The 11,141-nt window shown below is 42.7% G+C and overlaps 1 protein-coding gene and 1 pseudogene across 1 annotated transcript; both read left to right on the top strand.

Moving 5' to 3' along the window:
• Positions 1–1,081: 1,081 nt before the first annotated feature.
• On the top strand, positions 1,082–2,071 carry LOC133902974 (uncharacterized). Its single transcript, XM_062344302.1, has one exon. The coding sequence runs from the start codon at positions 1,222–1,224 to the stop codon at positions 1,642–1,644; it is 423 nt and encodes a 140-aa protein (XP_062200286.1). The 5' UTR covers positions 1,082–1,221; the 3' UTR covers positions 1,645–2,071.
• Positions 2,072–3,214: 1,143 nt separating this feature from the next.
• LOC133903170 (uncharacterized) lies at positions 3,215–4,037 on the top strand (annotated as a pseudogene).
• Positions 4,038–11,141: the final 7,104 nt, after the last annotated feature.

Below are 11,141 nucleotides of genomic sequence, written 5' to 3' on the forward strand. Positions count from 1 at the left end.
ACATATTATTGTTCCTCTCTAACTTTGCTCTTGCGAAGTTAGATGATCCGGTCCCTCTTTGATCTGCAGCAAGGGGACAAGAAGAAGGGAAATTAAGGGAAGAAGAAAGGGAAGAGCAGGAATTGAAGGAGGAGATGTTTCCCTAGTGTTTTTTCTCGTGATATCCACTGTTTTTTCCTAAGAACCCTAGGTATGAAACCCTCCTTCTATTATTCATGAATTTGGGGATGATTTTTGTCTGTAGTTTGTGTTTGGGGAGTAATTAGAGAAGGGTTTTGGCAGTAGATGTCAAATTGAGTGTTCCGCATGTAGGCAGTTTGAGCAGTGCGCATGTTCCTGATGTTTCAACGACACAGATGCATTTTCCTGCAAAAACTGTCAACTAGAAAGTTATAGATAATGTCTATACCTATTTTCTGACAAAATTTCAGAGTTTTTACTCATATAGTTTAGGAGATATGACTGTCTGAATTCAAGAGTATGTTCTGTTTTAGTTCAAAAAATTCAGTTTGAGCAATGCTGCTTTGGCAGTTGATTCGATGACCTTAGCTATATTTCCTCAAAATTGTCATAGCTACAATGTTGTAGGGCATGGAATTATCTTTCTATTCATATAGAGTTCTCTATCATAGCCTCTATTGTTTGTGAGATATGCCCTGTTGCAATTTGCTGCTGCAGTTTCAGTTAAACAGTCCCTGTTCGAGGAATGATTCAGAGGTTTTTAGACCTTTGAGTTGTGACCCACCAAAATGTAAGTTGTAGATCATGGTGTTATACATTTTCTGCAAAGTTATGGATTAAATTGCTGTGGAACCTAGTGTTCAATTAAGTTGCTGTGAAATCTAGTGTTCGATTTCAATCATGGGACCTACCTTTTGTTGAAACTTCAAGTTTCATTTTTGATTTTTCTCGGTAACTCCGGACTCTCAGTCCCATCTCTGGAGTCTTCGGACTTTCTAGGTAGGTCTAATTTTTCTGCTTTATGTTTGTATTGCATTTTGTTAGGATTCTCTGTTAGATATGCATTATGTGATCAAATAGTAGAAGACCATCAATTTTATAAGAAATCTAATAAGACTTCTATTCACGTCCTCTAATCGCTACTCTCGATGCTACAGAAAGAACCAGAACCAGCACCATAAGCTCGCCGACCTCGCCGGCCTTTTCCAGGTGCCGCCGCTGTCAGCAACGGAGGAGGCTGAGGAAACGGACGGCAGGACCATGCAGCTCTTCCCCGTGCGCGCGCGCCGGCCATTCGCTGGCGTCCCAGGAACGGTTAGTTTGATCTGTATGCGAGCTCTTTGCCTTAGATGTACGGACGACGCGGCATCCACGAGGACCACGACCCATGAGAAATTACGCGCCTTGGTCTTGGGTTCATTTAATTTGAAGGCGAGGGTGCTTCGATCTATTGCATGCAGCCCGGAGGCAACGACGCCGCTGACCATCATCTATGAGGGGCGGGCGTTCATGTTCGAGAACTTCCCGACGGACAAGGCCAAGGAGCTGATACAGCTAGCCGGGTCTTGGTCTACCGCTCAGGCGCCGGAGAAGGGAGCTCCAGTTGTGCTGGAGAAGCCAGTAGCCTCTGAGCCATCGGAGGGGCTCGACCAACCACCCATTGCGAGGAAGGCGTCTGTGTAGAGGTTCCTCCAGAAGAGGAAGCACAGGTGAGGACAGAGATCGCCCACATCTGATTCAGTATCAGTTTTGTATTATCTTCTGATTTCTTTCGACATTAAAAGCTCGAAACTGTTTAGGCAGAACAGTTGATATATAACATACGTGCATGTATTTGCAGGAGTAGCACCACCAACCCATCACCGGCGCCGGAGGACGCCGCCGCCGGCAAAAGATGAGCTTGCTGCCTCACGGTTCGGGATTGGTAGGGACCAGCACCACCGGTCCTTACCACATGGTGACAGCATCACCGGCGCCGGAGGACAATGTCGCCGCCAGCAAGGGTGCAAAACATGAGCTTGCTGCCTCATGGCTTGGGCTCTGAGGACATTCAGGATTTAGAGTTTAGGTTCTTGAGGAGAACATTGATGAGAATTAATGACTTACTAGAAAATAGCGCGTCTTTGGCATGCCAAATAGCCCGTCGCTAAGGTAGTAGCGTGCAATAAGTGTATAATATTTTGAATAAAAATATATTATGTTGGATTATGTTTATTGTTTGATAAAGCTTAGTAAAAAAATAGTCACATTCTAAAACAATCAATGTAGTGGCAGATGGTCCATGAAGCATGTAAGTATGATTAGAAAACATTTTTATTTCGGAGTGTTTGGTATCACGTTGCTAGTTCCAATGTTCAATCTGCATAAATTGCAGCCATGTCATCAAGTTGAGCATGGGAGAATTTTAAGAGTGGGTATAACACTGTAATAGGGGCCATATATGCTATACTAACAAACGAAATAGCAGGCGCTCAACAACAGGAAACAAATCAAGTTCAACGCAGATCACTTATCCTCAACAGTCAACAGTTTAAGCAGGCATTGTAGAAAACATTGCACATAATATATCATCTTAAGATCATACCCACACAGATCATTTACTATGGTAGCAATATGAGCTAAATGATAGAATCAATGAAGTATGAGAAAAGTTTATTATAGATAGGCTTTCTGAAATGCCAGATAAAAAGATCAGGTGACCCAATGTCAAGGAGTTTGCTCTAACCACAGGAATGCTTTGGCTTACTCAAAGATGCATGGCTAGAGCATTATATCAGATAATAATCTTGAAACCCCAAAATTTTGGGCTATCAAAAGGTAGCAATTATACATTATAAAACAGACAGATTTCATCGTCTAATGGAACTCTTCAGATTATACATGGCTAGTAGGAAGATCAGTGTGGATGAGTATCTTAGGATCATATACCATAGAAATGACTGCCTTACTATCGCGGAACAAACTGAAGAGGCAGCAGCAATAAATAAATAAAAAATAGAGACTAGAGCAAGAATGCATAGCCATTCACTTGGGCAGAGTGATCTGTAGTATTTGGCAAACTTTTCGTACTCAGGAGCACCCTCCCCTTTTGCAGCTACACACCTGTTACAGAATTATAGTTAGTCACTATCAATGGTTGAAATAACACCAATAATTTCTGAAGAAGTGCGGCCATACCTATGATATTCAGTATAGTTTGTGAAGCAATGCCTCGTTTGATTTGTTATTGGGAAACGAAAATCTGCTGGAGCTGTCTCGATCTGTATATGACATATGTTCAATACTAGTGGCTATCCCACGGGTCGAGATGCATAGAAACTGAAACTTTTGTTCACTTCTGTTGCTTGTTTGTAAAATTGCACGGGCAAGCTCAGTTGTAGCACACAGCGCAAGGGAGAAGCAGTTGATGGTTATGCAGATGGTGGAGGATGGCAGGCAGAGGTGTCTATTCGAGAATCCATTGCCGGCGAACCCAACGCTGCTGGAGGCCCTGTCGGCGTGTAACCACCACGTCCACTGCAAGAAGCCCATAGATCCGGCGTCCTTCACCGAGATCTTCGGCGAGCTCCACTTCCAAGAGAAGCAGTCCGATCGAGCCGTCCTGCCGCAGCTTGCGCTGGCGCCGGTGCTTCGTCCTCCTCCGCACACGGCGTCGTGGCTCGACATCGCTGAGGCCGATAAGAGCAAGGACGACTCATCGCTGCACGCACTCCTGAGGCCCAAGCCTGCGAGCGGCGCAGGGTCCATGAAGAGGAGCGCGAGCTTCTCCATGAAGAAGAGCTCCGCATCCATGCTGCGCTGTACCAAGGGGCTCGGCTCCGAGAGCACCGTGGACGCCGATGACATGATCAAGGACGGCGCTGGCACCGCGGAAGGCCGGGAAGGAGGAGGACAAGCGGCCGCCGTCATTTCCGCCGCCGATACGGTCGGTCGGGGAGGGGCGATTCGTGCTGATGCAGGTGGTGATCTCCGGGAGGGAGCTCCTGCAGGCGTCGCGCAATAACATCGCGTCTCTACGCCGCCGATCTGTTTGTTGCCCCTTGCATCTGTACTCTATAAACGGATATGACACTTGAGAATCTATACCTTGTGTTATTATCTAACTCCGATCGTACAACTAATTTTCACGCGGATCTCAAGAGGATTTGAGGTTTGGGGAGGTCGGATTCAGTGTTTGGGGAAGTCGGTTGTGAGCTTGGGTGGAGCAGCAAGCGCACCGGCGTTACCATTTGTGCGGGGACAGGGACGAAGACGATAGGATTCCCGAGGCTTCCTGAAACGCTCAACGAGGCGCTCACCGACCGATCCCGATCTGACGGCCCACGAATTCTTGCAGACGTGGCTCAACGCCTGATCGAGAAAGCCACGCGCTTTTAGGTAGGTAGAAGATAATGCTCCAAATGATTTAGGGTTATCTCTGTTTGAGAATTCTTTGGAGTGAGCCCCGAAGAATTCTTTTACTAGTTATCTGCCCTGCGATTGAGGGCTCGTAACCTGATACCTCAGTGTTCTGGAGCTGTATCATTTTCAACTGTTGATGTTCTCATGGAAATAATGTAGAAGTGTTATAGAGAATAATAATGTGTTGTTACCTAATGCATGATCGAAAGTTCTTCTCTTTTGGTCGAAGTAGGGATCGAGATCCAAATATTGTTATCTTGTGAAATTAAAGCGATTTATAACCTAGTGGTAATTAACTTCAAGTCCTCATTATTAAATTATCAAAACGATGAAATATTTTTCTTACAAAAATAATGATCAAATGTTTAATTTTCAGCTTGTGCTGTTAAGTGAACGTTGAATGCCCACTAACATATTTTCTAGAATAAGATTATAACATTGCTTTGCCCAGACTTGCACAGCACAATTTGTTACCCCGACCGAGCGTTTAATTCGCAATTAACCACGCTCTCCCGACCACACTACAAAGCTAGTAATAACAAACTTCCATTAATTCATGTTCATTCTAGCTAAAAAACTACCTTAAGATATGAGAAACGCACAGGTACATTAAGCACAATCTAAAATTAGCCCACAATTAAGAGAAAGAGAGAGAGAGAGAGTAGAGAACTCTAAAAATTAAGCACAATCTAAAATTAGCCCACAATTGAGAGAAAGAGAGACAGAGAGTAGAGAACTCTAAAATAACCCGCAGCGCAAAATAGGGAAGAAGAGCAGTGCATATGTACGTCAGTGGCTCTAGGCCTCTAGCCGGCCGGCCTCTCCCGCCGGTCGCCGCTTCTTCCCCGCGCCCTCTACTGCGCACCACTAATCAGCGCGCGCCAGACCCAAACTAACTAATCTCGGATAGCCCTCCCGTGCTTTTCTTTTTTGGAAAAACAATTCTCGAACGTCTTTCCATTTAAAAAATTGCACGAGAAAAATATGTATAAGAAAAAATTTGCTCGAGAAAAGATGGCTTCGATTTTTTTTAAAAAAAAGTTAACCAGAAAAATTTAGCTTAAAAAATCAGAATTTCACATTTCCAACCCAGGCCCTCGGATTTCACGTGCTCCTTCCCTCGCCATCCACTCGATCGCCATGCAACAGCTTTGCTCCATGTCCGTGCCTACCTCTCACTTGTCACAATTAACCACCAGAATTTGTTTTGTCCCCTTGCAATTTTCAACATTTTGTTCTTGTACAGTTCATTCTATCGCATGCGTTAGCCATGAAAAAATTTATGGCTAGTGTGACGTTTCTTCCAACCTCTGTACTAGCATGGTAAGCACCGTGTTCTCTATTCCTTCTTTAAGAAGATATCACTGGAATCCACAAGTTTAATTACCAGGTTGCGTACGCAGGTAGGCTTTTAATTCCAGTTCTAGTTTAATAGAGAAATCTTTCAATATACTTTTTTTTTTCCAGCAAAGCTATCGACTGTCTGGCATACCATAAAGTAAATATGGTCCGAAATCAATGTCGTCCTAGAGTTTGATATAAATTTAAGCATCTAGCTTTGTCACATGAAAATAATTAATATTAGTAGATTATTGAACTTTCACGTCATATCAATACAATTTTATTATTTGAAGTAACAAGCATATATCTCAAAAATCAAGAGGTTAAACACGTTCCTCGAAGATGAATACATTTGGTGGATCAGAGTGGAAATGTGAATTATCACATGTTCGTCCTCCCTCGCACTCGATTGGCAAATACAGGGAAGTTGTAGAATTAAAAGGGCCTTTTCTCTCATGCCGACAAAAAACCAACAATAAGCCGACAAAACTAATCTAACAAAGGTAGGAACGCTAATTCGTTGTCGAAAAACTAGGTATTTATGCATTTCTCTCTTTTGTCGGTATCGTATTTCTGGAAATAACAGAATAGAACCATGTATGAGTAGAGCGAAGCAAAACTTGTCTGGTTCATTATTTAACGCTCTGTATGTTGCCTCGGAATGTGATTGTGTCATCCTAGCCGAGCATTCCCATGCGTGCTGGCACGAAGCGGGTGTCCCGAGAGTGGTGAGTTCTAATATGTTACTATATCTGGTTGTAAATGTAGATCGTTTTAGTTTATTTAATTATTTTTTAAATATAAGTTATTCTCGAACTTCTTATGTATTTTTTTCTCTTTTGTTCCCGTCTTGCCCTTGTTTAATAAATACTACCACTCTTACAAATAAATGAGTTATCTTTTTCAGTGCAGAATAAATGAAGGGTTACAAAGTCATTTGATCTACTTTCTTAATCCTTATGCACAAATCTAAAACGATTTACATTTGTAAACGGAGGAGTATCTAGCTCTTGCATGCGACTGATGTGAAATTGCCCTTTCCTTGGTTTGCGACTTTGGTTTGATTTGACGGCGAGGTTGCTCATACTTCTTACATCGACAGAAAGAACCATGAAGAACATGAACCGCCATCTTAAACCAAACAATAGTGGAATGTCATGATATTTATTTCCATATAGTTGTCCCTTATTATCAATCTCTGTGCATGTGTACCAATAGATTGAAAAAATTGAATGCAAATCGAGGAGATAGGGGCGGGATCAAGATCATGTTGGGTTATCCTCCCTCCTAGTTCATTGGCAAGTTTGTGGACCAAGTATAGAAGGGGGCTGGCTATCTTTGACAAAACCTTGACGACAAGCTGATAAATAAATCTAAGGTTGGAATATGCGGTAGAGTTAGAAAATTATTGTTTCTCCTATCACTACTGCACAAAACATCATCACATACGGGTGGTAACACACAGGCGTTTTGTAACACCCTACTTTACAACTAAGCATATTTATTCGAATATGAAAAATGTTGAGAGTATTTCCTCTATAGGAGCGGTATAACTGACCACAAAAAAGATCACAGGCAGATAATATATGATATAAACAACATATAGAAATTTTCACGACCCTACCAGCGTCTTACCACAACATATACAAAACAGCTTTTTTCAAGCGCGAAACTTAATATAAAACGAACGACAGACCGCCAAAAGCATAATTTCTAAACACCGGTTGAGTTATCGATATCGTGATGAGGTAGTGCGTGCAACTACCAAGTTCCATCCCCAAAATGCACATCAACATTCTAAACATACCTGTAAAAGATTTAATAGGGGGGGGGGGAGGTGAGACGAGCTCAGTAAGTAACAGTTATGAATATAAACATATCTCACCCGATTCAAGAGTATTTGGGAATTAATCATTCTTCTCACAGCGTAAAAAAACATATGGTTTTAAAGAGAATATCCTTTCAGAATATTTGTCGAGAAAGTAATGACAGACTCGAACACGGTCTCCCACAAATTATGGCATTTAACTTCCAGAATTCTGTATTCTTCAGATATCATATAAATGTATGAATACCATGATGCAACTCCATTTGAGAGCTGGACGATGCCAACCTCTCATGTAACTCCATGTACCGGTACGAATCACGCACGATGGCACTGATCGGCTTTTATCACCATATGAAGTGTATAAATGCATATGTATGCATGTGAATTGACGTCAATTCTTAATTTCCTTTTGTTGAATCTTTTTGATGAGTATCACTACTACTAGTTCATGATACCAGCGATATAAACAAAATCAATGAAATGACATTGATTTAATTCATTAAATATGACATCATTCATCATATGAATAAATTGGAAAATATCAGATATTTCAATTTTATCTGTGAAAGAAGTAAGACATGAATATAAACATAGCATTGAATTACAACTCCACGTTACTTGTCTTTTAACAAAAGCGACGAAGAAATTTCGATTAGGTACGTCCGGAAGTATTACCACCTGCACAGGTATATTATTAGCACTAAAACACATTTAAAACACATAAAATATGAAGCATCATTCCTACGCCTGAAAACGTCGCATATACGCCTATATTTCGGAAAACCGAACAGAAAACCGTATCATATGAAATGATACACTATCTCCAATTCAGAGTCGAATCAAAGTTCTCACTAATTAGACTTTGCTCCGTTGAAAGAAATGAATGTTTCAACTCGGATGTCGTATCTTCGGATCAATAACGATTATCGAAACGAATCGGACTATTGATCACATGAAATGATACGACAGGAATTGATTGATTTAATCTAACCATAAATGTCTAGGATTTTCTGAGAAATCACCTTCGAAAGAATCGACGAGGAATCTGACCAAATTACGAATTTTCCAACTTTTCCCTCTTTTCCTTTCCTTTCCTTCCTCTTCTCTTTTCTTTTCTTTTCTTTTCTCTTCTCCTTTTCTTTTCTCTTTCTTTTCTTTCCTTCTCTCTCTTTTTTTTCCTCTCTTCTTCCTCTTTCCTTTTCTTTCTTCCCTGTCTTTCTTCGTTGTTGGTTCTTGCTTTCCCTCTCTATTTCGGTTAACACATAAACACACGGGGGGAGAGAGAGAGCACGGCACAGAGAGAAACGGCGACTACCGGTCGGTAGCGGTGCGCGGTGCAGCACGACAGTGCGTGGCGCGACGGCGACGATGAGGCAGCGGCTGCGCAGCGCAGCGCGACGGTGGTAAGTGGCAGCGGCCGGTGGCCGGTGGGCGAGTGGACGGCGACGCGTAGGCGGTGGCACCGGCGGGACGATGGACGGCAGCGTGGCAGCACGCGGCGTGACGCACAGACGTGCGGCGAGCAGGACGGCGATGGTAGGCTGGGCTCGACCGGCGGACGGCGCAGAGGCAGCAGCCCACGACGCACGTGGACATGCGGCGACGGGGGGGGGGGGGGGAGAGAGAGAGAGAGAGAGAGAGAGAGAGAGAGAGAGAAACGTGAGAGGTGTCTGGATGGATCGGGTTGAGGGCTGATCCATCCGGTATTTATCTTTTTTTTTAAAAAAAAACAACGGTCTAAATTTATTGGGCTTGCTACGGGTCACAAAGTGCTCGGAACGGACATATGAATAGCAAAATGGGTTCATCTCGACGAGATGAACGCAACCACGGTCTCCGATCGTCCATACGAGCAACGGATCAAAAAGTCAATTTTTGGTCAAATCCCTTTTTTTCTCTCTCTCAAAAATTCGGTATTACAGTCTCCCCCCTTAAAGGAATTCGTCCCCTAATTCTGCCGCTTCCATGGAAACTATGGAATGGAGGTAAAATATTTCAAAACTTATAACTCACTAGTCTCAAAGAGCTCAGGATACTTCTTGCGTATTTGTTCTTCAAGTTCCCAAGTTGCTTCTCGTTCTGATTGATTTGTCCAAAGGACTCTCACAAACTTGATAGTTCTCCTTCTCATGACTCACTCTGAGGAATCCAAAATTTGTACTGGGTGGCACTTTACAGTCAGGTCTTTCTCTATCATGATTAATTCAACATCAATTTTATGCTCAGGGTCTCTCAGATATTTTCTTAGCATAGAAACATGGAAGACATTATGTACTCCACTCATTGAGTCTGGTAATTCAAGACGGTATGCCAAACTGCCTACTCGGGCTGTGATTAGAAATGGGCCAATGTACCTCGGGTTAAGTTTTCCAGAGATACCAAAACGTACAACACCTTTGGTTGGCGACACTCTGAGAAGAACATAGTCGCCAACTGTAAATTCTAGGTCTCGTCTCTGGATATCTGCATAGCTCTTCTGTCGACTTTGAGCAGCCAACAGGTTCTGACATATTTGGTATACCTTTTCTGATGTTTGCTGAAGCAAATCTGGACCAAGTAGTGATCTCTCTCCAACAGAATCGCAACACAAAGGGGAAACACACCTTCGGCCATACAAGGCCTCAAAAGGAGCCATCCGAATACTAGCTTGATAGCTATTATTATAAGCAAATTCTGCTAGGGCTAGATGATCTTCCCAATTGTCTTTCCAAGATAGGACACAAGCACGAAGCATGTCCTCCAAAGTCTGAATGATCCGCTCTGACTGACCATCCGTCTGAGGATGGAAGGCTGTGCTAAGAGAAAGTTTTGTGCCCAAGGCACTTTGCAAACTCTGCCAAAACTGAGATACAAATTTGGAATCTCGATCTGAAATGATCGATTTTGGCACACCATGCAACCTCACTATTTCCCTGATATACAAGGGAGCCAAATCATGTGCCGAACTGGTTGTCTTCATGGGGATGAAATGTGCGGATTTGGTAAGCCTATCCACGATAACCCAAATAGCATCTCTGCCTCAAGGTGAACGAGGCAACCCAACAACGAAGTCCATAGTGATATGTTCCCATTTCCATTATGGGATTTCTAAGGATTGAATTAATCCTGCAGGTCTTTTATGCTCAGCCTTTACTTGTTGGCAGACACCACAAGCTGCAACGTACTTAGCAATATCCACTTTCATCCTTTTCCACCAAAAATTTTGTTTTAGGTCTCGATACATTTTGGTTTCACCTGGATGAATAGTATAAGGAGTCCGGTGAGCTTCTCTCAATATATCCATTTTCACATCTGCCTTTTGTGGTACACAAAGACGTCCTCTAAAGCATATTGCACCATGCTCATCAACACTAAACTCTTATGATTTTCTCGCTGAAATTCTCTTTTGAACTTCTAAAAGAAGATGATCATGCTGTTGAGCTTCACGTACACGTTCAGGTATAGCGGATTGGATGATCATTTGAGTTTCTTTCTGCACAGTGCCAACAAAGCAAAAAGATATCCCCATCCGATCCAAGTTTGAATGTAGGGACATTATTGCTTTAGGTACACCTGTTCTGCTAAGGGCGTCAGCTACCACATTTGCCTTTTTGGGATGATACTGAATCGT

Source organism: Phragmites australis, chromosome 21 (assembly GCF_958298935.1).
Source record: "Phragmites australis chromosome 21, lpPhrAust1.1, whole genome shotgun sequence".
In the NCBI taxonomy this organism is placed as follows: domain Eukaryota; kingdom Viridiplantae; phylum Streptophyta; class Magnoliopsida; order Poales; family Poaceae; genus Phragmites; species Phragmites australis.